General features: G+C 47.1%; 1 protein-coding gene across 1 annotated transcript; it reads left to right on the top strand.

Annotated features, from left to right (window-relative positions):
- Window positions 1–26,366, top strand: LOC109859807 (death-associated protein kinase related-like). Its single transcript, XM_020438382.1, has 6 exons — window positions 1–44; window positions 1,080–1,292; window positions 1,845–1,983; window positions 18,963–19,089; window positions 20,603–20,831; window positions 23,390–26,366. Exons 1-6 carry the CDS (start codon window positions 1–3, stop codon window positions 24,498–24,500), a joined length of 1,863 nt encoding a protein of 620 aa, XP_020293971.1. The 3' UTR covers window positions 24,501–26,366.

Here is a 26,366-nt window from a genome sequence, read left to right as displayed (position 1 = left end):
ATGCGAACGTTATGCGGCATCGATAACGGTTATTATTACGTTCGGTTTGTTATCATTACAAACCGCGCGAGAGAGGATATCGTTTCATTAAACACATCCATTCCGTCGTTGCACGTTGCATTCTCTCGGTGATTCAACCTCCGCGCGTTCCATATTACAAGGTAGCGTACAGATATATATATATAGGTAGTGTATATACCTATATATCTAACGCGCGCGCGCGGCGTAGTACATGTAGGACGCTTCTCTCCGCATAATTGGAAAGGTTTCGCAATCAAATCGCGAGAGAGGATTCAATATCGCAATCAATTGCAATCTCCGTTGCATTACGCGGAAGTGTTCAATTCCGCGATTCAATCTCTCGGAATTTCAATTCGCGGTTGCAATTTGTCATCTGGTTGCCGCGCTATGGCGTTCGCCACCCGGAAAAAGTTGCGCGATACATTATGCGAGCATAAAACTTGCTCGTATACTTCGCGGCCGTCTTCGCGCGCGCGGAATTGGCGCGTAAAACTCGGACGTGCGGCGGTCGGTCGGTCGGTCGGTCTGTCGGTCGGTCATCATCCGAGGAATACATATCGACGCGCAACAACGCGGAGGTTGATTGCGACTTTTCCGCGACGAAAATCACCGCGTTCTCCGTAATCGGGAAAGCACATAAGAGAGGAAACGCGAGAGAGGCGCGTTATTAAATAGTGGAAAAAGTGAAAGCGACCGATCGTTTTTTTTTTTTTTTTTTTTTTTTTTGCGGCGCCGCATGACTTCCTCCTTGTGTGTGGTATTCACTTACGCGTTCGAACTTCTTTCTGACGTCACAGTTGTTTAGATACAAATTGCGGCAATCAAGCGACAGCGCGCGCGCGGATACGCGTCAATCGCGCGATTACGCTTAAAAGTTATGAAATTCAGTCATTCCCTCGGTGAAACGTCCGAGCTTTGCGCAATCGTCTTTTTTTTTTTTTTTTTTACCGAACCATCTGGACAAAAGCGGTCGCTCTCATTGTGTCAGAATGAAAATTACACTTTGCTTGAACGCAATTAATTGCGAGATTTATGACGTGTGTCTCGTCTTGTTTCAGTGGCAAATACGCGACGGTGAGGAGATGCCGCGAGAGATCCAGCGGCAGGCAGTGGGCCGCCAAGTTTCTGAGGAAGCGTCGACGAGCGCAGGAGCTCAGAGCGGAAGCGCTACACGAGGTCGCAGTGCTGGATGCCGCGGCCCATTGTTCTCGCCTTGTCTCCCTTCATCAAGTCTTCGAGACCAATACCGAGATGGTTCTCGTCCTTGAGCTGTAAGTAACGAGAGTAAACGTTCTTCGCGTCCACACACCTGTTGATCGACCTTTTTGGAAAAAATTCGATAAAACTATCTTACGCACTCTTATCGATCAACGCGGCGAACGAATATCGTATTTCAAATCGGATTTCAATTCGAATCGCGCGATGAAGGAACGAAATATATAAAACTGAATGGCGAAGAGAGCCGCCGCGCGTGACTGTACGACGGCGTGGCGTGCCAACTTTCTATAACGTGTCGTAATAGTTGCTAATTATTTAAAAAGTAGGACGGCTAAACGTAAAAAAACCTCGCGATTTGAACGTACGCGCATCGCGTGCGCAGGTCAATCATTGTAAAATTACGTTGCATTGATTCGTCTCGACGTAACGTGATGTGAATTTTGTTTGAGTAAAGTTTTACAAAGCGCGCGGATAAGAGAGACGCGGCGCGAGAAAAAATTATGTACGCGTGTTAAATGTAAAATATATATATATATATATATATATATAATGTATGTATAATTGTGCAAGAACGCGCGAGACAGGTTAAATGTTTATTGCGACAGGGCTCCTGGTGGCGAGTTACAAATGATACTCGACCGAGACGAAGTTCCAGAGGAACGTCAGGTCGCGAGATTGTTGAGGCAGATTTTGGACGGGATCGCCTTTCTGCATTCCCTCAACGTAGCTCACCTCGACATCAAGGTAAGTCCACAAACGTTTATATGGTAAAGACGGATCTAAGAACGGCTGTGAGTGAAAACAAAGCATGTAAATAACACAGTTTAACGCGTCGGATCATTGAACTTGACAAAATATTATTAAATATTTATTATTAAATTATCTTTTTCAAAAATATTTTTATACTCAATGACCCAATAATGACCGAATAAACAAAAACTTTTCTGGAAACATGCATTTAAAACAACATTCAAATCCACAATTTAGGTCGCGCTTGCAACGTATTTAATTGGTCAACTATGGTCAGCGGATAGTTTACGGTCAATAATACGGTCGGTGCACTCTAGAGTATAACATTCTCCAGTTGCGATATTAAAAGTTTATTGTCTCGCTGTGTAGACTTTTCGTCTTCAAAAACACACACGCGCGCACGTATGTAGATTTTTTGACCGAAATACACTCGGCGCTTTATTGCTCGTAATAATGTTATGGTTTTATAGACGGGACTATAAATTTCACGTGTGGTGGCACTTATTTTTTTACGACTCGCGTACATTAAAGCGAGTAAAAAAAAAAAAAAAAACCCCTCGGAAACGCGAGCAAAACTTGACACAATTCGCTTCCTTCGGAACGTATCTCCAGACGTTAAAAATAACAAGCGAGAGGCGCGATAACGAAAAGAAGATTGTCGCACTTGTAAATAATTCTTATCTCTCGGGACTTTCCCCGTGCGCCGTTTCTAGAGATGCGCGCACAAAGGAAACGGGAACTCACCTGAGAGACGTATCTCGCACGTTTTAAAACGAATTTTATTCCGCTCGAGGTAATAATGAAGTATATCGCGATGAATTTTAGCGATTTGTTTTTTTTTTTCTTGTAGTCGCGCTCCTCGCGCGTGTGACTAATAATATTAGTTTTTTTGATAACGGTATTGCGCGTCGTACGAACGTTTTCGACGTGCGATTTTCAATCTTATCGAAATAAATATTACGCGATAAAAAAAAAAAAAACAATAATTGCCACATGAGAAAAAGAAGCGTTCGCGAATGATCGGTTCACGGCGCGAGATCAAATCAGCGATCGTGAGAGAATAATTGTGCAATATTTTTCTTTATTATCTCGAGAGATCAACAGCCGAATCTCTCTGGGACGAACGGTGCACTCTCGAACAAATAGCCGCGGGAACGAAACTTTCTGGCAAGGGATAGCGACGACATTTCGGGCGCCTCTGGCAAATTCTCAGCTACACGGGGGCTACATACGCGCGTTCCGTGCCGCGATCCGCACAATCGACCTAAATCGTTATGTAAACGCCTACGTGCGCGGCGGTGTCCTCTTGCCAAAAAGCTGATTAGGGACGATCTCTATGCGCACCGACGGTGCCGCTCACACACCTTGCGTATGTGGCGGCACGTTCCAACAGACGTTATAAATTTTCTCGCTCGATCTCCCGCGAGCGAAGTTGAGAATTTGTTCGAAAGTCACGTTTGTCACGCTACATCTTTTCTTCCAAAAACCTAAAGAAATAATTGCTCTTGAATCAAAACGTGTTTAGAAACTAGAAAAGAAAATATATTCCAATGTGACAGATGTTTTTTTATGCAAAATGTACATTCAATTTATTTAAACATGTAAATTGTTACAATCGCGATCGCGGGGGGGGGGGTACGTTTAATCTAGGAAACATATGTATTTTTGTTTCGTGCTCGACGCAATAAGTTACGTACGTAGATGCGCTATCGGATAAATATGTTGGACGTGTTAATACGCTGCGAGTTAGCGATCAGATAACTGTGTTGTTTCTTTTAACGACAACGTGTAATCGTTGGATATGCAGATATATGCACATTTTTCCATGCGCTTATATTTTCGCACGTGCGCCGTCCGTGCAAAACACGATCGGATTCGAAGAGCGCGAATCGTTCTTGCGTTACCGCGCGCGCGCGTCGTTATGTCACCTGACACTTCGCGCGCTGAAAGAAATGAAAATAGATCGCGGACGCCCGCGTATCGAAAGCGCGGGCGCCTCTCCTCGATGATTCATCTTAATCCCACACACGCCTCTCTATCTCTCTTTCTCGATGGTTTCTAAAAGCCATACTCACGTTCTAAAACGTGTCACTTCTTTCTCGCGGGGAGGGTGTCGGCGCCGCTTTTTTTCGGAAGTAGATCGGCGGCGGCGCGCGCGGTCTACTAGAAAAAAAAAAAAAAAAAAAATTTCGAAATGAATAACACGCACGCGCGAACACGTGCGCGGCCTACGAAACGATGCGGCGTTCGGAACAGCGCATGACGATGGAATGCCGACGAAAACGGGCGCCAATGGGATGTTTCTGTCTCACACGAAAATATATTTCTGTACCCGACTCATCTGGCCAGAGGGGTGAAGAGGAGTACGCGCGGTTACGGAAATAATCCCTCGTAACTTTCGTCGCACGTTCTTGCCTCGAAAACAATATGGTGGCGTTTCGCATCTACAACTCTCCTACCGGGATATCCTCGCGCGCCGCGCGCACAATTCTTTCGTGAGACTAAAAATAATTCTCCCCGAGTGCGCAAAGAGAAGCGCGCGTTCGAGGGACGCGCGATGTTTCATAAAAGTCACGTAATATCGACCCAGCAACTCACCAGTAAATCTCCTGCGGGCGGATTTGGGATCCACCGAAAATAATCCGCCGGGGATTCGACGCGACGCCGCGGATTCGTCCGAGGTGAAAAGATCCGTGAAAAAACAAAAAAATGCAATTGAATCCGGACGATTCTCTCCTAAAAATAAATTGTTTACCACGCGTGCGGGCGGAGAGAGTTGCGGCAATGACGATCGGGATTAAATCGCTTTTTAACTTTCGTCATTTTATATTGTGCGTCGTTCGACGTGTGCGGCGACAAGAGAGAGAAAAAAAAGGACGCGACGATATAATTCCGTCTCGATTGGCGAGAAGCGATTCGGGTCGCGAGCGAGGCGCCTCGAAGTCGACGATGCAACTTGGGAAGAGAGCGAGAGCTTTTGTGCGCGACGATGCGCCAAGAGAGTGACAACCAGTCTTGCCTATTTGGCGGCCAAGATTTGCAATTTGCGATTTGCACACCGCACTAAGCGCGTAGGTATATTACGAGGTAGGTACGTGTGTTTATCGATTATCGGCGTGATCGATATGGGTGAGCCAAGGTAAGCGAGTTGTATTAATAATGTTCCGCGGGCGACACGTACAGGGCTTCTCGCGTTTTAGCCTTCCATATCTCTCTTTCTCTCTTTTTCTCGATGCACGCTTCAGGTATCTCCGCCGCTTGTAACGCGACTCGCATAATAATGCGACGTGCGGTGTGGTTATACAACCTAATTATTTGTCTTTCGCGCGAATTCGCGGCTTTAATCGGTTAATTCATCATTAATACGTAAATACCCACAGGGGTCGCGTTTCACAAAGTTATTCGACGTCTCTTCGCTGAGATTTATCGACGTGTAATTATTACGTGTCGTGACGGAATGCGTCATTAATTATTGTGTTACGCTATATCTTTTTATGTTATAAAGTTGCCGCGGCGCATAATCGCGCAACGTTCGTCGAACGACCTCCGAGCCTCTTATCGATCCTGTTCCAGAGATAGATAGATGAAGAGAGAAAAAGCGTGATAAAGCGCGATGCGATTACGCATCCGCGCACGTTATCCGCGCGCGATATCACGATGTTTTCCTCGGTGCCGATAAGATAATTTTGTTCACGCTTGCGAAAACGATAGGCCCGCGACGCAATTTCAGCCGCGTAAAGACTCGTCATTACAAACAATTCCGCGCGGACTTTATCACGCCACGTGTGGGCTTTTCGCGCAAAGTCGCGCCCACATGCAAAGATACACGCTCGTGCGAAACGCGCGCGCAAGCGATGTGCGGATCGTTAGCCCGCGTCGGAGTTCTAACGGGCGGAAACTAACCAGCTCGAACGGGAATATTGCTATTTCCTTGGGCGGCAGGTTCTCTTCTAGATCTCAGCAGCGGTGAATCATCAGTTATTCAGAAGATATGCTCCGGCGGCGTTTTCGATTCATTGACCCGCGGCAAGTTTATTTTTTCGCGCGCGGCGGCGGCCATTCAGGAACACCGCCGGGGAAAAATAATCGTTCGACAGCCGATGCGGCCCTGAAAGCCGGCCGAGATAAATATCAGAAACTTCGACGTTTGCATTTTGCAAAAATATACGTCACGTCTCCGACTGGCCGAGAGTCGCTTTTGTTTCGTATATTGACGCGCCGCATCAAAGCGAAATTCTTTCAAACAACACGCAAGCCGCTATACATTGACGATATATATGACAAATATACAACAGGATGTATGGGCAGCTTTTACGAATGAAGCTTCGACGTGATATTTATCCTCGTTTATCGTCTGCGCAGCCGTTTCTTGTTTTGCAAGTCGAAACGTTGTTTCGCGGAATTTTCATGCAAAAATGCGAGGCGTTTTCGAGACGCATTTCGGATGTTACGAAATACGCGATGTTTTTTAAATAATATTTGAATTATGTTTCAGCAACAATCGCTCATGAATGTCGCTCGGTGACCCGCAAGATAAAAGTTTCCATCAGTATTTGACGCTGCATTAAAAAAAAAAAAGAACAAGTTGATAATTTCGCGCGCGCTTGGGTGACTGCATAATAACGCGCGAGCCCCGACCGAGAAAGGCAATTGGCCGGCGAATAGGTTAACGAGCGCATTCGGGGGTTCACGGGCTAAAAATAACGTCGTGCCACGAATTCGCGCGATATGCCGCGGCCAAATATAGATTTCGCGGTTATGAATGGAAAAATGCACACGCTAGAATTCCTTGGCCCGCGTCCAAGGGAGCCTTCTTGGCGGGCGGCCACGAACTTTCGGGCGCCGCTCGCTGTGCTCGCCGGCGGTGTGTTCTAAAGCCGGCCTCACACACCGTACTAGTTCACGCTCGAAACGGAACAGCGGCTATATCCGTCGCCGCGACGCGCGCCGGAAAAGTCGCACGCGAAAACTCCTTCTCGTCGACGAGCATGAAACAGGCTCTCTCTCGCCTTCACGTTTTCGTCGGCCGTGGAAATTCGAGAGAATTCGCACGATGACGTTGCGCGCGCGGCCGTGTTAATTGCAGCTTTCCGTATGTTCCCTCCTCCCTTCCTCCTTCCCCGAGCTTTCCCAAAGTCGCGGAGAGGAGTGATGCGCGGGGACACCTTTTGCTGCTCGGTTTTGCATGCCGCTGCGATGAGTCGGACGGTGTTACTCATGCGCATCCATCACGCCGTGGAGAAACACGCTGGCACGCATTAATTAAAGGAAAGGGAAACGTATGGCGACAAATTAAATGCGAAAGCTTGTTCGTAAGTCTTTTGGGGATTTTTTCGTTTTTTTTTGTATTTTGCTTGATTTTATTCGTGTAACGGCTAAGACGTCGTCTCTCTCTCTCTCTCTCTCGAGACGACGTTTATCTCTCCCTTGAAACGCGACGTGGGCGCTCCCCATCGAGGATTTAAAAAAAAAATCCGCCGTTCCCGTTATCCGACGGTGGTACAACAGCGCAATCCGGGCTTTTATCCTTTGCGGCCGTTTTCTAGCCACGGAATGCCCAGCGTCGATTCAAGAATAGACAAGAGCCGGTCAGAGCTAGCATTGCTATAGAGAGAGAGAGCACGCTCTATCGAGAGCTCGCAAAAATAGAGAGAACACATCCCGTGCATTTGCCCGTGAAATCTATACGGGAGAGCGATCGTAAAATCCTGATAAAAGTTCGCGCGCAAACGCGAACTGGAATGCCAGTTATTTCGCCGGAACCTGGAAATCTTCCTTTTCGCGCGGCAGTTGTTGTTTGCCCTCTATCTAGATTCTACGGCGTGAGAGGGATTTAATTATCACGGAAGATATCGAACGAGCGTAACAACGAGCCGCGTTTTTTATTACTTTTGCGATAACGTTCGCGATAACTCGACGTGTTCGAGATATTTTCTCAGAATTCGAGAAATTAACATGTGAATGTTTGAAATTAAAAAAAAAAGAAAAAAAAAACAATTCCAGGTAACATTCGCTGGATTAGATCGTGCGCTTCTTTCTCTCGTTAACAGAAGAATTTTGTCTTTCTTTTTTTCTTTCTTGGATCGCCGCCGTGTGTAAAATAGGTCGCTCTCGTTCGCTTCGCGAGGGAATAATACACTCGCGCGAGCAGCCGCGATAATCTCGGTCGCGATATTTTGCGGATATATATCGCCGCGGATTTAATGCGACGACGACTTGTTTATTCGAGCAACAAATCGCGGCGCGGCGATGATAAACGCAGGCACAAGTCGCGTGTCGGCGGGTCTAATAATAAACGCGCACTAATATCGCGATATAATCACCGCCGACGATGGCGAGGAGGACCACTTTTATAAAAGTCGCGTCGCGAGTATTTATTTATCACCGTTTGCCTTTCGCCGCGGTCGCGTGTGGGTGTTCCGCGATTCGAAAATCAACGTTCTCCCCCTCGGGAGTTTCTTGAAATCGTTTTGCGCGAGCACCAAGGACTCGCAACTTACGCGCTCTTTAACGGACGACTAATCCCCTTTCACTGCGTGACAGACTGAGACTTCGGAGCGTTTAACTTTCGGTTTTTTTTTCTTTTCTTTTTTTTTTTTTTTTTTTTTTTTTTTTTTTTTTTTTTTTTTTTTTTTTTTTTTTTTTTTTTTTTTTTTGTCGCTTATCGTCACACTTCTCGGTCAATTAGTAGCCTCTTAGGTGTCGCAACAAGTTGGCCAAGAACGTCGTTCGGTGAGACAGCGATCTTTATAAGAGACGCGCGCGCGTCTCTCTCTCTATCTATCTATCTCTCTTCCTCTACAAATCTAATCATGTGAGCAATACGGCATGCAATTAGCGTACGTTCACAGAACGTTATTAGCGTCAATGTTTCGTCGTGAGTAATGCCGTTTCATTTCAATGCGCGGCAGAAACTGTAAAGAACGCAGGTGACTGTCGATGAAACCATTTCGAAAGGCACGTTATATCGTGCTTCTGATTTGATTCCGAACTGTCTGTCACTTTTTTACACTCTTTGCAAAATTCTCCACCTGCAATTACGATATACGTGAACTGCTTTCGTGTTTTCTATTTTTTTCTTTTTTTTGTCTTTTTTTTTTTTATCGTACTAGCACAGACGCGCGCTATGCACACGCTATTATTATTTTTATTTTAACGTGAACACAACACGTTACCGCGATGACAGCTAGTATATACGTCTTAACCATATAATAAACCATATAATAAACATATAAGAAATGTCAGAAATAACGCATGAAAATCAAACTTGAAAAATAGTGAAAAAGAGGAGTGGAAAAACACCATGTGACTAAAATCACGTCACAAGGAAAAGAGTAAAAAAGAGAATATTATATATATTATATATAATATTATACATAGATACATATACCGTATTATATATATATATACCGTAATTACGTGACCAAAGTCCGCGGTCGCGCGGCCGAGGTCAGTGACCCCCCCAAGGTCGCGCGGCCGGGTCAGTGACCCTCCTCCACCACGGTCGCGCGGCCGAGGTCAGTGACCCCGCCGCGGTCATCTTACTGTAGTATATATATAATACATATAATACAATATAAAGTATAATATTATAAATATATAATAAATTATATGTATAATATATATTATTTAATGTTATATATAATATAAATTAGTCACGTTACTTTAATCACGTGTTGTTTTTCTATTCTTTCCTGTCACATGACTTTACTTTAGTCACGTTTTTAATTTTCTCCACGTATATGACGAACTGTCAAAATTGCTTTTCTGTCATTATTTACTCTCTCGATCTTGCCTATTCGATTCGACTCGACTCGATTCGATCAACCAACCAATCGGCAACGCGGAAAAGAGGCAACAATAGATGCGATAGATTCGATTCCGAAACGCGCACTTCTTGGTACACTTGGATTTTTTTTATATAGGAAGATACAAATCTGTGTTGATTTCACGAGAGTATCGACACGAGAAATATTCAAGTATTGACGCGCGAAAGTGAAAAAAGAGAAACCCTGTCGAAAATTTCGACATCCGCTCGTTATAGGATTGTGTAGTTCTCCCGGATCGCGCCAGTGGGACACTTTGGGACAATAAAAGAAACTAATAAAGCGCACGGCACAAAAGCGACTAGCCCGAGTGAGCCGTCTAAGTAATTGCGACACGTTTTAGTGCTTGTCACAATTTTCCACGTGCTCGCTTTCGCCAGCAGCGGCTGCATCAAAACATCAAGTGACAAACGAACAGCGTAGCCGAGAGAGAGAGAGAGAGAGAGAGAGAGAGAGAAGGTAATAATCGTTAGCCCTCCGCGTAAAATGACGTTACATCACTCGCGGCCGCGAGAGTTTCTTCGTCTCTCTTTCGTAGCGGCGACAATCTGACGATCGCACTGACAATTTTACTGTCGATGACGCTCTCGCCCTCGGATGCTGCTGTGAGGCCGCGTCTGAGTGGCAACGTCGTCGTAACAATATCCGCGCGATTCACGTCTTCTCGCGACTACTTACGTGTATCTGTTGGAACGCGCGCTTGCTACACGCAGTGACGGAAATAAATAATATTAGCTTCTCTCTCTCTCTCTTTCTCTCTCTTTCTCTCTCTTTCTTTCGGTAAAGATGAAATAAAATACTGCTTGATTAAAACCGCACGATTTGCAAAGCGAGACGGAATTACTTACCGTATGTTCTTCTCTGCGCTCTGCTCATAAATCTCTCGCCAGCAGCTCGATACAGAGAGTGAACGTAACGAGCAAATCGATATATACAACGGAGCCGACAAAAATGATTGCGCGTGTGGCAGTTTTAACAAATATTGTTTGCGCGTTCGATCGCGCGTAATCGATTCTCTCGAGAAGAATCGTTCTCTCTCGCAGCGCGCTCGCCTCTATGCGCGGTTGCACCCTAGAGCCATAAACGCGCGCCATAAAGGACACGGCCCGGATCTACGGGGTGGAGTTCTCGGGTGTATATCCCATTAAAGAGTTCGAATGAATCGATTTCATCGAACGCGTCGCCACCAAGCACGCCTAATGAATAGACGCTGCTGATGTATACACATCGATCGTACTTTTGCACTCGCTCTTTCTCGGGGTCCGCAGAGATTGCAGTTCCTGGTAACAGTTCACTCGCGGGGCCAATGAGTTGCGGCAGTTTCATTGATGAATCTCGTTTGCTCGCTCGCTCGCTCGCTCGAGGTCGATCGCCTCTCTATCCCGGGAAAATCCGCGACTGGAAAACGACGGACGTCCGAGAGACTCTGTGATCGCTTTAATAAAGCAATTCGCATTTATCGACCTCCGAGTAGGAAATTACCGACAGCCGCCGCCGGTTCGTCGAATTAATTCCTACGGATCGTCGATTACAAACGTGTTGGCGTTTTTCCGCGAAACGTCCGCGCGCGGTCAATTAAGCGCGGAATTAATTATCCGGGCTGATGAATTTATGTATTTATATCTGTCACGCGCGTGCAGACGCGGTTAAGTGCTTTTTGCGATTCGACGTAAATTACATTCGGATGTGACGACAACGACGACGACGACGACGTCGTCGCTGCGGAGAAATATTCCATTCGCATTTATTAAAACGCCACGCGAATTAAATGCGGGACGCGCATAGGCTTGTGCGCGCGAAACACAATGGTCGAACGAACGTTTCCGACGCACGTTTTGCTTCATTGTCGTACACACGTCGGAGATAAAAAACGCGCGGGGGTTAACGTGCGTCGTGTCATTATGCGATACGCGTTATCACAACCGACGTTACACTTATCAATTATTTAAACCACGCATAGTACACACGCGCGTATATTTACGCGCGCGAGTACGTAGTCCAAACCACTTTCTAACATAAGATCTATTCATTCAAGACGCTTATTAGGATAATTGAAAACGTTATGAAGGATGGGTATAACGTAACTTCCTGCATTCCATTCTTTATCGCCGTAATATTTACGTGCTTGTGTGTGTGCGCGCGCGCGCGTGTTTCCTCCAATTGATTCTAATATAATGTTTCACTGTTTCGAATTACATCGCGAACACTATATTTTAATCCTGTAAATGTTATGTTTTTAAATACCAATTTGTTTTTGGATACCAATTTATTTTTATTTTTTTTTAGAGATTAATTCTATAAGTCCTAACATTTACATACAATGTGATTTTTTATTGGTTAAAACGTTGCAAAAATCTGTAAAAATTCACGAAGCTGTATTCAACGTTTTCAATTGAGAAAATAATGTTAGTTTTTATTTTTTTTTTTTTCTTAGAATTTCGTTTATTAAGTAGTTAATGAGATCTCATTTTTTAAAGTCGCTCGGAACCAAGTTCAGGGATTTCCAGGATTAGAGTCAAAACTGTATAAGTAAATTTTCTTTTCTGGATTTTCTCAAACACACATTTTACTCTTCCTCGAAACGCGTCGAACGTTTATTTTTATCTCATACAAAGGAAATTGCGTTTATCATACATCTAACGAATCGCTATATACTCGAGGAGGAGGTTGTATTCGATGGGAAGAAATTAACGCGTAAAAAAAGGCACGGCAGACCGCCTGCGGGGTCCGACGCTTTTTAGCTGGCGGATTTATGAGGATCCGTCTCTCGCGTTCATTGAAACTTCCGGCGGCCGAGAAAAGAGGGGAAGGCGAACAAGCGGTGCGCGCGCGTGCGAAACTCTTGCGTGCGTGCTTGCGTGCGTGCTTGCGTGCGTGCGTGCGTGCGTGCGTGCGTGCGTGCGTATGCGTGCTCGGGCATATTAGGCACGCAATAAAGTTCGGACAAACGAGAAAGTGGGAGGGGAAAGAAACAGAGGGACTCTCCGCGCGGTTATCGCTCGGCGAAAGGATTGACTTGTGCGTAACAAGAGCAAGAAGATATCGATCGTTCACGCACCAAACTCGCCCGGTGGTAGTTTTAATGACCGCGTCTACATACGCGCCTGTGTGCGTGTGTACGAGAATAATAAAACAATTTTGTTGGTTTTTTTTTGTTTTTTTGTTTTATTTCTCGCAGGACAGTTCTGTTTTGTAATCGGAAGATGCGCGTTTTTTTTTCTTTTTTAATCACGCACGCATTCTAATTAACTGTATACTGATTAATCATTCCGCATTCGTGTCGATCCGGCACTCGCGCGCGATGAAAAAGCGGGTAAAGCGACCAGGACACGGCGCGAATCGGCCACCTTTTTTTCGACGCCTTTCGCTTCTAATTGCCGTTTGCTTCACGTACGCGGACTCACGAAGTGTCACACATTGTTAAGCGGATCAGCGGGCTAATTATCCGGCCCCGGTGCTCATTGACACGCCTAACGAGCCTCTAACTGCGCAGAGACCTCTCGGGTACTACTGTTGAAAAACTCTCGCGCGCGCACGTGAGACTCACGATTCTGCATTGTGCGCTGAAAGAGAGAGAGAGAGAGAAAAAAAAAGGAGCGTCGTTTTAAAGAGACGGAAGACGCACCGTTATCCTCGCGGATGATTTCTTACGTTTCGCGCGGGGTACAATGTACTCTCGGCGGCCGGATAATGACGACGTCAGGAGATTTGCCCCGTTAAAGTCCCGTAAAAATTCTTTCACGGTCGTCACTTCAATATCGCACGAAGAAAAGAGAGGCCGCCTTTCGAAAATTAGCGCGACCCGCTTAATTGCACGCGATCGTCGTCTCGTCTCCATAAGCTCGTTTTCTAATTCCACGCGGAGAATGTATGTCTCAATCAACTCGGACGGGGGGAATTACACACCCCGGCGAGATGCGGTCGGCCGTGAGAATTGTCGCGGGCCGACGTTGTTTTGTTTTGTTTTGTTTTTCTTACGTACAAGATGAATAAGCCACTGGCGTTCGATTTAATGACGCACGTCCTTCCTGCGAATCGTTTTTGCGCGGATCGAGGCACTTAAGTGCCAACATCCGATAGAAGTGCCCGCTGCGAAGCGCAAGGGAACACCTGTTACAATTCGCAAGGGTGCGCGCCGGATCGATATTACCGTCGAGTCGTAATACCTGTGCCGCGATACTGTGTTGCGCCTTGTGTCCACAAACGATTCGCGCGAACGATTGCGCAAGAACGGTGAAAATAGACGGCATGTTGCAGGAAGTGTGTCAGTCGCGCGGGCGAAAAAAAAAACGGCGATCGATATGATTCGGTCACGCTCGAAAGTAAATGATAATGGTCGAGCGACGAGCTGCTTGAATCCCTACATGTGGCGATGCAACAATACGTTTTTAAAACATTTGAGCGGAAACACAAGATGTGAGATTTATTGAACATAAAAAAAACAAAAAAAAAACAGACGATCCATTCGTTTGAATCTTTAACAAAAATAAATTATGTTAAAAACTAGTAGAATGATCTCAGCGTGCTTATAATAGCAAACACCATAGAACACCGAACTCATCACACACAAGTTTACAAAACGTACCAATATGTTTTTACATTTCGCATGTTGATTGACACATAAAATTGTTATTTTATTTATATATATATATATATATATATTTTTTTTTTTTTAAGTATGTACGTACTTTACTTCGAGCCGATCAAAGAGAAAATAACAAAAAAGGTTATAAATATAGACGCTGGAGTGATTCCACCGCCCGTATCTCTCGCGTTGTTAATTAAGAACGAGGTGAGTTTTGAAGGATACGTGCACAAGGGGAAGAGAAGACGCGATACGAAAAAATGAGTCGCATCGACTCGTTCGCGAGAGGCGGAAAAAAAAAAGCAAACCGGCGACATGCGCTCGCGCGACACGATTAATTACCTCGATTACGTGACGAATGCGCGCCCTGTCGAATCGTCGTCGTTTATTAAGCACGTTGAATTAAGTGGCGCGGCGGCACTTGGCATCGAGTGTGTAATGAACGTCGAAACGGTCACGTGTTTCCTCCTCAAAAAAAAAAAAAAAAAAATTGCACACCGGTGCAACTCACACACAACCGCGTTGCATCGAGATTGTATTGTATATGTGTATATTGTTGCGGAATGTATTTCGTGTCGACACCCAGTGGCAAGAAACGACAGTTTGATCGATCGACGAGAGGAGCTACTGTTTGACGGAAGAATGGATGGCAACGCGTTATTGTTGTTGACTTCGAAGTTCAAGCGGTAGATTTAAATCGGGAATCGAAGCGTTCGACCTCCGATTTTTTTTATTTTTTTTTAATACCCGTACGAGTTTTTTCTATAAATTTGCGAATAAAGCACGTGTTTGTAAAAATTCTCCGAGTCGTCCAGTTAGTACACGGTAAAAAAGAAAATGTTAATTTTAATTAAAATGAACCTCCTGGAATATTTTTTATATACATTTAACGAAAAATATACTTTTTGTTGAAATAGGTACTTCGCATTTGAATTTGAAACGCGGTTTTGATTTTTATCGAAATTCGGAGCGAAGATTTATCGAGAGAGAAACGTCGTCGTTGCGTTGGCAAGAGGGAACAAAAGGCGACTCGGTCGGGGATTCGTCTGTTTGTGTGTTACGTTTCGTTAAACCGAGTTACGAGTCAAACGTGACCGGGTTTCGTCATGAGCTGATCTCGGCGTGTACAAGACGATTATAACGCGATTCAAAAGCGACTCCGCGTGACGTCGCGGATCGTTTTCTTCGCGTCACGTTTCTTCTTTCGAAATTTCGGCGATGATTCACCTCGGCGGCTGGATACCAAATTGAGCTTTCTCAAATGTGATTTTTTTTTTTTTTTTTTTTTTTTTTTTTTTTACACACGCACTTGTATGAAAAGAGTTTTTTTTTTTATTCTTTTTAAAGTGAAAGGTGTAGCTTGCAATAATTTAAATATATGTGTTTTTTTTTTTTTTTTTTTTTTTTTTTGGAAGGTCTTTCGTGATCCCGAATTGTGATCTATTTTTATATTTCTTTTATTCTCGTTCTACTTACCACCAAAAGTCAAGAATTTCTCAAAGAATACAATTAAAACTTGTTAAAACAATGCGCGCATTGTCATTGCCGCGCATCTGTTCCTATCAATTCTCAAAATATTTACGACGGAGAAAGGATATTGTGTTGCAGATTCTCATTGCAACTCCGGTCTGTCTAATTGTGCGCAATTGTATCTCTCGCACATACGTTACGCCAGAGAGAGATTTTGCCCGAGCGGCTTCCGGATAATTGAAACGCCGAGTTGTAATACGGAATCCGGAAAATCAGATCTAATCAAGATCCTCGGCGTGGCGTTTCCTTTCAGCGCGTAGGAACTGCGTAGGAACCAATTTGGGAACCCCGCGCTCCAGGAAGTCGTCCTAATAAGGAACAAAGACATTTCCATAATTAACCATTACGGGGTCTCGTACGTCAGCTCTCGCGCGGTCGTGTTTCTCGAACGTGTATCGTCGTCGTCGTCGTCGTCGTCGGTCAGTTCTCCGGCGATTGGGCGTGGGTGAGCCGATCGATTACCACGAAAATTGTCCCCGGCCGCAATGCATTTTGTATGCATCGCGCATCTCTCTCGCAATCTCCGCCTTCCACTCCGTTCGCCGAAGGCTCCGTGTCATCGATCATGCGCGAAAATTCTGCATCGCAACGTTATTTAAATTTAGCAACTTCATGTTTCGTGGAGGAGGAGGAGAGGAAGAGGAGAGGGGAGGGGAGGGGAGAAACGGCGCGGGCAGCGCGAATCGCAATTTCTTGCGCTCGACCGTAAAGAATGGTGTCATCGATCATGCAAATTCCGCATCACCTGCGATAAGGATAATGACCTTATTTGAATTTAGCGTCAAGTCTTCAATCTTCATTACCGCGTCGTGAGAGATCCCCCTTTGGTGTGTACCCTTCGTGTGTATGTGCGCGCGCAATCTACGTCGGCTCTTGACGTGTTGCCGTCCTCGTAATGCGCGCGCTTTGTTACAGAAAATTATGTTAATATCAATTACGAGCTCCTCTCGTTCTTCATCACTTTACTCGCGAGGAAACGTGTAATAATTTATGTAATCGGAGTGTTTTATAATCTCGCGACAATTTTAATTACACATTAAAAACTATAAATACGCATAAAACGCGTCGCATTTGTAACAATAACAATCAACGTTTGTGAAACGTTTATGCGTTATAAAGTATTTTGTATTATCGCGCGCGCACACACACCCGTGTCGCGCAATAACGTTCCCAATTATTCTGCACAAGCTGCAAGCTATAAATACTAATTATACAATATTACCAAGAAGGGCAGTGCGAACGAAGGTTGAATAGGTCTGTAATTCGTATCCCCCTTCTAATAGAGTGAACATCATTTTTACGAGCGGAGCTGGCGCGCAAAGACCTTTGTCGCTTTCATGAATGCAATTATGCGCCGCATTCTTTTCATCAGAGTTTTTTTTTTTTGGAACCCTTCGCGAACATCTGCGCGCAAATACGAAACGAGGAGAGTCGGTCCTCCCTTTGGACGTTCGATTAAAAGTGTTCAACAACAAGTTTCCTTCGCTTTTGCGAGGTGATTCGCGTTGTTTGTACAAGCCGCGCTTGTACACGCTTGTGTGAATAAAGCGTCTCGATAATGACATCCTTACGGAAGTAACGCCGCGACCTCGCCGAGGACGACGCGATTCTCTCTCTCCCGATCAAATCTCCCGAGGTGATCGTAAACCATAGCCGCGCGAAGCGCGTGTTGACAATGGATCGGCGAGGCTTCCTCTCGCCTTTTATTTCTCTGCGTTCCTAGACTGCGACCCGACGCGCCGTCGTTCCTCCGTAAAGTTTCTTCGCGTTGGCCTCTTCGGGCATTGTTCGATTGTTTTCCGGGAAAAGAACCGGGACGCGGGAGAGGAGGCGAAAACGCCGACATGTGGGCATCGCGCGGTGTTGGTGAGTCTCGCCTAGGCCGCGCGACGACCTTTCTTATCGCCGGAATCGTTTTGCATCGGCATTACCTTGCCTCGCAAGTTACATAGACCACGGACGTGCAAAAAGAGAGAAAGAGAGAGAGATAGAGAGAGAAGACGCCTACGCGCGCTCTCATGGTATTGTAATGCGCGCACCTTTTGCCTTTCCACCTGATCGTCGAAAAATTCCGCGTTAGCCTCGCGTGCGCGTTTTCCTTTCTCCGCCTCGACCTGGTGCCGACAATTAATCAACTGCCTCGCGTGATGAAAAACGTCTCTATCGCGGAAGTTATTACGCATTTTGGAAATTCGCATCGAAGATTACATCCTCCCCCTCCCCGTAATTTTACACAAACATGTTTGAAAATTAAAATTCCGCCAAAGTGAAATTCTCTCTCTCGAGAGAGAGAGCTCTTGAACCACGAGCTAAAATTAAACCGCAAATCGCGAATCGGCGGATTGCGCGCCAGAACGCCGCAAAAGCCGGGCACCGCAATTACAAACTACGTGTGTATAAATATACGTATGTATGCATATATATATATATTTCAGCTTGCTATATTTGCATCGCGACGGCGGCGCCGAAATTCCAGAGCGCTCGGGTAGGAGAAAAAAAATATTTTTTTCGGACGTTGCGTGTCATGCGCGATAATTGGCCGGGGCCACGAAAACGGGGCGTTTTGTTTGCGCCGAGGGAGAACGCACATCGCGTGCGAGTGTCATGCGAGCGTCTCTTCCACATCTGAAAAGAAACATTACACTTTCTCCGTGTTATTTCGCAGCCAGAAAATTGACACATTTGTATCTCACTCTTTCTCTTAATGGAAGATCAAATGCGAGACGGGGAACGCGCTCGCTCGCGTTCGTTTCTCTCGCGTGCGTTTCTGCGAAACGCGCATCGCGTTTCGTCTACTTCCCGTATCAAGAAAGTTTTCAAATTATAATAATTAATTCGCAATTGGGAGAGGACCCGTGTGTGTTTGCATTTTCACGGCAAGTTAAAAGACACTGTTGCAAACGTTTTATTTATTTTTACTCACGACCGTTCGTCTCGTATACAATAATTACGGCGAATTGTGTGTATGTGTGTGTGTGTGTGTGTGTGTGTGTATCATCGAATTAATTTTTCTTTCCCGATCTGTGTTACAGCCGCAAAATTTGGTGCTCACTGGAGAATTTCCCGACTGCGACGTGAAGCTATGCGACTTCGGCATATCGCGATACATCAGCCACGGCACGGACATACGAGAGATCCTGGGCACGCCCGATTATGTCGGTGAGTTCTTTTTTTCGCCGCTCTCATCCTTCTGCGAACGGAACGTATTTTACGCGATTTCCGAACGTGTGTCATTTGTCACCGTGAAACGTGACTAAGGCAGAAGGATTTTCGCGCTAATCTCTATGTACCGCGCGCTAACACATACGACGACGTTCGCGCGAAAACGGCAACCGACACCTGCGCGAACGTTTTTCCTCTAACACCTCCACGGCGTCATTGAGAATAACAGTCACACAACCCTGATAGAGTGCCCGTTTTTTTTTTTTTTTTTTTTCTCACGCCCTTATACGGTTGCGACAAATAAGTGCGCGGTTTGTTCGACCTCCGAGGAAGTTCGAGCGATCGTACGCGACGGGGAGAGACGGATCTTGTCTACGAGCCGCGTTTTCGACCCGGGTTCATGCCGCCGTACGAAACCAGCCACGATTGTGTTCCATTAGGGAAACAAGCGCGTTGCATAATCGGAACAGAACAAGCCACTCCGGCCGAGCTGAGCTCGGGAGTGTCTTGCGGGTCGCGCGAGATCGGTCAGAAACCCTTTTATGATTCTCGCGGCGGCAATCAACGTCGCAATTACATCGCACTCCGCCGTGTCTAACGGTCCGTGCCGCGAGTGGACGGAGGTGTTAGGTAACAGCGGGTCATGAGAATCCTTTTCCGTGGGGAAACCGAAGAGAGAGTCTTCTCGAGATATCCCGCGAGGTTTGAAATCAGTTCTGAAGAAGAAGACAAGTCGTTTTTTTTTCTTTCAAGAAGCGCTGAAGAATATTAACAGCGAGAGATGATTGCACGTAGTCGTAATGTTGAAAGCAAAAAAAATAAAAAAAAACCAGAAAAAAAGAGAACATTGACCTTAATTCGACGAAAAAACCTGCGTCATTATATTTCCTCGCTCGTCAATTTTAATCGTTCAATTAGCGTCAACGCGAGATCGCCGCGCGGCAGAAATTAGCGAGACCGTTCGCGGGGATAAAACGAGAATCGTCTACTGCTACTCGGCGACGATTAGCCGGACGAAGCGGTCTCGGAAAAACTGGCGCGAGTTTCGAGACGAGCCCGATACGAAGAAGCAGCTCATTGGGAGAACTCAGTGAGCTACACTTCGGAGCTCGCGAGTGCGCGCGCGCGCGCGCGAGTCATTACGCAACAAACTGAGCGCGCGGCCGGCCGGTTCTTTGCGCGTTGTATATCGCGACGATTACGCGCGTGTGCAGAACTTTAATACGTACACACATGTGTGTGTGTCCACGGTTACGATTATTATTACACCGTTGAAGAATACGCGCGCGCGGTTCCATTAAGCGGCGGCGTAATAGCGTTAACGTTAATGGGATATAGAAACGGGCCGGGAGAGAAGAGAGAAGCGCGTCGTTATTTTTCTCGGATTTAATTACCGCGACTCACCCCGGCGTCGTACGGCGCGCGGTATAAGGTTTTATAATACCCACCACGTGGGCGACCTTCTCCTTCTCATATAACTCGCACGTCTCGCTGTGCGTGTGTGTTCCAGCTCCGGAGGTACTGAATTACGAGCCGATCAGCCTGGCGACCGACATGTGGTCCGTCGGCGTGCTGCTCTACGTACTGTTAACGGGATGCTCCCCGTTCGGCGGCGACACCAAGCAGGAGACGTTCTGCAACATCAGTAGATGTCGTCTGGACTTTCCGGACGATCTCTTCGAGGACGTTTCCGAGGAGGCGCGCGATCTCATGCGCAAGCTCATGGTGAAGGATCCGAAGTAAGTATTGCTGTAATTGATTTCGCACAAATTAATTCGCACCCAGAAATCAGCGCGCGTGTTCGCTACTGAAAAACAAAAACCTCCCCGATTCCCTTTCTCTAAATAAATGTGATGCGAAAATTGAGTTAAACGGAGAGTTAAAGCTCGAGATTCGCTTTAAATTCGAATTGAACGGCAACGTGTGTAATAACGCGCGTCGACGACGACGACGACGACGACGACGCGATTGCGAGATCTCATTGATCATCGCGGATGGCCACTACGTCGCCATTTATCTTCATGAGCCCCACTTGATTCGACGGAAAGATTTCCATTCGTTATTCCAACGCGATCGCGAACTACGTCGGTGTCTTCGCGACGCACCCACGTTTGTTAATTTCTGCCGCGTCCGTAACGCGAATATCGGCAATTACATCGCCATCGAAGAGAGAGAGAGAGAGAGAGAGAGAGTCCAATTCCCGGACCGGTGAAAACAATTCCTTCGCGGAACGTGAGATCTTTACCGGGAAGACCCGGCGCTTGTATAGCTTTGAAAGTCGAGAGATACTACTACGCGTTCGCGTCGATTACATTATGTTAGTTGCATGTTTAGAGAACTTGACTTCGCAGAACGAAAACAATCGCGTCACGTAGACGTATCGTTGCGCGCACACAGTCGTGGCGACATTCCACGATGTAATCACATCGGGAGGATGACGACATACACCGGAACACGACGCACAACGGGGAACGTAGAAATCACGTTCGATATCACAGACGCGCGCGATTTGGAATTAGTGGGTCACATATCGTCCCGACAGCTTCGAGATCTAATCGCGCGCGCGAAGAGAAAGCCAACACGCGCGTTCGCTTCTTACGGGAATTTTCGCGACGGTTTTGCTTTGCGTTCTCCCCGCGAGATTGTCGCCGGAAGGTGGATTCTTGCCGGTGAATTTATCTATCGATCTTTTGTTGATACAGATTCCTGAAGCGGCGAACGTCGCGCGCGCACGTCGCTCTATAGCCTCGCGGGTTTTAACTTTCATCGCGTTCCGTTAACGTCCGGCTTTCGCGCGTTCGATTATAACAAGACGCTCGAGCGCAAAAGCAAAAACCGTCGCAATTACGAGTGACAAGCAAGTTTTTTTAATTGTATAAAATAAATTTTACACTCGCTTCATACGAGTTTCGTGCGCGAACTCTTGGAAAATAAATCGTTGAATTTATTGCGTTTGATAATTTCAAGGGTTTTTTTGGAAACACTCGTGTTTCGCGATTTAATTGCGAATTACGCTGCGCGATTTTGCTTGAGACGCGTTTTATATAAATAGCTCGCTCGCTAGAGCAGCGACTTCAAACTCCGCTATTGAATTCGCGCAAAAACTCGGCGCCGCGTCGCCACTTTCCTCGTCGCGACGAGCCTGTGCGTACGTCGAGGAAGAGCGAGTTCCGTTGGAAAAAGTGTCGTGTGTTTTCTTATCGCGCGCGAGGACAGCTGAGAGGAAGTCGCTATCCGGGAATGTTTGCATTCTTCCTTTCCCTCGCGCGGCTTATCGCGCGAAACTCGGACATATGGCTTATCGCGAGTGTTCGTTCGAGAACGATGGATTTGTTCGCCGACCTATCGAATTGCCGACTTAGGGAATCGTCGAGGGAGTGCGCGCGAAGGACGAAAAATCACATCTCACATAGTGTGACACGCGTGTCACGTCGCTCGCGTCATTATCGCGTTTACTCACGTACTACACTCGTTCGAACTTGTGTGCAAACAATCGCGAAATTGATGACCGGCGTTTACGTTGACAGCGCGGCGATTAGCGTAACAAGCGCGATCCGCGCAAAATGCCGCTCTCTTATCACGACAACTGCCGCGTTAGATTTTTTACAGTTGGTTTTTCCGTCAGCTTTTTCACGCAATCGCGGAGTCGCGTCATCAGTCGCTCTACGTGCGGCCAATGATAGACCACGTGACGAGTTAACTGTATATTTTTAGGAAACGCGCTCTTTTTTTTTTTTTTTTTCCGGTGCCGGAGTTTTAGAGAATGGTCCGCGCGCCGTTTGAAAACGTTTTCGTAGCTCCTTGACATTCCAACGGCGGTTGTACGCGCGTTGCGCAATCAGGTCGTTCCGTTATTGAAGACATCCCGTCGTCGTTCCGTGTGCCGGAAGTCGAGCGATACACGTCAGGCACGTTTCACGCAGCAGCAACGGCACGAAACGACTATGTGAAAACGTTAGCGGTGGGACCGCCACGAGGACGACGATGGCCACCGCCGATAATGCCTCGCCGCGGCTGTTTATATGCGACGGGTCTCTTAACCCTTTGACTCTCATGCTCCTCGAGTTAACGAGGACGACGAGAGCGAGTCGTTCGCGGAACGAGACGAGTTGTTGGGACATATATTTGTTCAAGAGCGTCGTACAAAAGTAGCAGAGGCATGTGACCGGTTCTTATATCTTCTCCTCGGCGCGTTTATCGAAAGCGCTGAACCCGATTGCAAATTTTATATATTTACGTTGATTAGAAAATCATTTCGACGGTGTCTCCTAGAAAGCAATTTGTTGTCTGTTCGCAGCGAACGCCTGACGGTGACCGAGTGCCTCCAGCATGCCTGGTTCAACATGTTCGAGCAGCCGTCGGCGCCTTTGTCATCGACCACGTGCTCCACGTCGGACGACAGTTCGACGGTGGATCCGTTGACGACCTCGTCCGGATTGAACGTCGACGCGAAGAGACGGGAAGAGAACGATTCCGCGTCGTCGTGCGTAAACGCTCATGCCGCACCATCGTCGTCCTCCGCATCAAAAACCGAAAACGTCAACGAGAAGCAGCAACGATTGTCCACCCCCGGTTTGAGCCACAGCCTGGAACCGTCCAAGCCGACGAATGTGCGCGCCGTCTCGTCGCACACGGAGAATTTGCACACGGCGTCGAAGTTGTCGTCCACGCCCGTCAGACTCGGTCTGAATCCGGACCGCAGAGACACCTTCAAGAAGAACATGGACTCGCTGGCGCGAAAGTTCTCGGGTACGATTCTACAAGAGATCGTTCTTCTCGACTCGGCGTCGAATTCTTCGTCTACGACGGGAGCCAACGGTAACAACGGCGGTGTTCAGCAACATCGCGCCATCGCCACGCACACGATGCCCGCCAGCGGCGAGGTGTTCAAGTGCACGCCCGTGTTCATTCTCGGCGAGGCGGAGCAGCAATGCAGCAGCGATTGCGGCAGCGACACCGTTTCCGAGATCTCGACCGACAGCTCGAGCGATCGCAGCAGCATCTACTCGGACGACTCTCTGGACTTCATTCTTTACGGCAAGAGCCAGGGCCGAGCGAGCTTTCCGTTCACCGCCGCGGACGCGAACGCCGACAGGTGGGAACAGAGGCACAATCATCACCGCACCGCCCGAGCGTGGCCGCGCGAATGTAACGGCGTCGTCAGCAAAGCGATCAGCCGTTTCATCTCGGAGACTTCGTCCGCCGGGACCAAAATCGCCAAGATTCCGACACCCTCGACGGCTATGCGCGGCAGCAAGACTAGTCTCGAAGCGCTGCGCGAGCGGGGCGGCAATTTGGTGGTCATCAGGGAGCCCGTTCGCGCCGGCAGATACACCAGATACAGCGAGGTGCAGTGCGAGTCGGTGCAGGCGCGCATTCGACGGTTTCAGGTGCATGAAGCCTCGTAAGAGATTGTCGTGCACGGGTCGAAGAGTTTTGCTCTGCGTTCGTATCCACGCCAGATGGGCAAGAGTCTGGCTCCGTCTCTTGAAAGAAGCCCGAGCGGGAGATCAAAAGCTTGAGGCGGTTGTATATGTTACGCAATCACAACGAGATGACACCTGAAGGATGCGCGAGAGATCGAGCGAAGAGAAGGGGCGAAAGAGACAGACGAACGAATGTTCTCGAGATTCGTGAAGCCTGTGTGATGACAGAGAGAGAGAGAGAGAGAGAGAGAGAGAGAGAGAGAGAGGTTCTTTCGGAAAGTTCGAAAGTTTTTATGAAAACAATACTTACAAACTTTGTTTTAAAAAAATTTAAAAAAAATTGATTTTTGTTTGGAATTATTAAATTTGGATTTTTCGATATCGGAGAAACACGTATTGGTGAAGTTCGTGGGCAAGTAATTTATTCAAACTGTGTCTGAGAAACTTGATGCGACAGCAAAGAAGACCCGCGAACAATGTTACACCCGATTAAGAAAGTTTTCTGTGTGAAAGTTTTTTTTTCCATAATATTAAGCGTTACTTTGTGTAGGGAAGGGAACAAGAAAAAAAAGTCGCGTGCGTCGCACCCAAAAACCTGAACAGCGACAACAGCGTTTCGAAGCCCCTCTAGCCCGACCAGCGCCGGATTCCTCGGGGAATCCGAGAGATTGATCGTACGTAAGAGAGAGCGTGCGGCTGCTATGTGATCGTGCGCGCACAACGCGCACGTAGCCGCGCGCGAAATGTGTTGTGAGCGCGCGGAATCTATCGCGCTTGTTATATTACGCCTCTACACGCGTGCCTTCGCGAAGGTGCCGACGAGAGAGATCGTAGCTTGTACCATATCAAATTGAACAAATGGCTGTTGTAAATACACGGGTGAATGCGTGTGTAATGTATGCGTGTGTGCGGTATGCGCGTGCGTGTGTGATGCGCTGACTCTACGAGCAGCCTCGAAGAGGGCGGTCTTTAATGTACATATTCGAGTAATCAGAGAAGGAACGAGTGTGACAGGATAGGTTTGCGTGTGTGCGTGTGTGCGTGACTTCGGGACGAAGGCGCCCGCAGTTGCGGCTACGCCGCCGGTCTCGGGGGTGGTCTCGCATCGGCGTGACAACGGCGACGGAGGAGATCCGGAGGAAGGTCGAGCGAGGTCGTCGCGCCACCTGACACTGAATTCCAGCACAAGGGGAAGAAGAGAGTGGGAGGAGAGAGCAGCGCGCATTCCGCCGCGCGGAAAAACACGCGTGAGACAATTGGTCGCGCGTCGACGAGTCAGCTTACGACGACGACGACGACGGATCTTTCCTACTCCGCCGATGTCAAACAAAAAGTGTAAATAACAGAGACGCGAATGTGCCCGCGAGATCGCGAGCACCCGGAATGAAAGGCGCTCGCGCGCGGTGTGTGTGTGTGTGTGCGTGCGTGCGTACGTAAGGGAAACTTCGACGGAGGCAGCTTCTGTAATTCGCCGTTATCGATAGACTGAACGACCGTCCTTTTGAGCTGAAGGTAGCTCGAGCTGCATCGCGCGCTATGCACCAAAAATGATGGTTACGCGTTTTAACTTATAAAATGAGATTTACAAACATAAAAACATAAAAACGTAAAAATTGCATCGCATCAGTTTCGAGAGAAAAAAAACAATATCGATCGAAATGTCCAAGCGAGTTGGCTGTGCGAAGTAAGTCCCGCGATTCGCAACAGCCGCGCGCGTCGCGTCCACGGTGCATCACGCGCGATTCACCATACTCGCCATATTAAGTAGTTGTTTATAATAACGACTAGCGACAATCCCGCATAGGAACATTTCGGTGCCTTCCTTAAAAAAAAAAAAAAAAAAAAAAA

The sequence above is a fragment of the Pseudomyrmex gracilis genome, unplaced genomic scaffold (assembly GCF_002006095.1).
Source record: "Pseudomyrmex gracilis isolate BER0280 unplaced genomic scaffold, ASM200609v1 scaffold_291, whole genome shotgun sequence".
Taxonomy (NCBI): Eukaryota; Metazoa; Arthropoda; class Insecta; order Hymenoptera; family Formicidae; genus Pseudomyrmex; species Pseudomyrmex gracilis.
This window is presented reverse-complemented; position numbering and strand designations above follow the sequence as displayed.

Excerpts from the sequence above, each read along its gene's own strand:
- LOC109859807 (XM_020438382.1), top strand. The coding sequence starts at position 1 with ATGCGAACGTTATGCGGCATCGATAACGGTTATTATTACGTTCG. Across the intron at positions 45-1,079 it reads AACGGTTATTATTACGTTCG|TGGCAAATACGCGACGGTGA; the intron begins GTTTGTTATCAT and ends GTCTTGTTTCAG. Across the intron at positions 19,090-20,602 it reads GGGCACGCCCGATTATGTCG|CTCCGGAGGTACTGAATTAC; the intron begins GTGAGTTCTTTT and ends TGTGTGTTCCAG.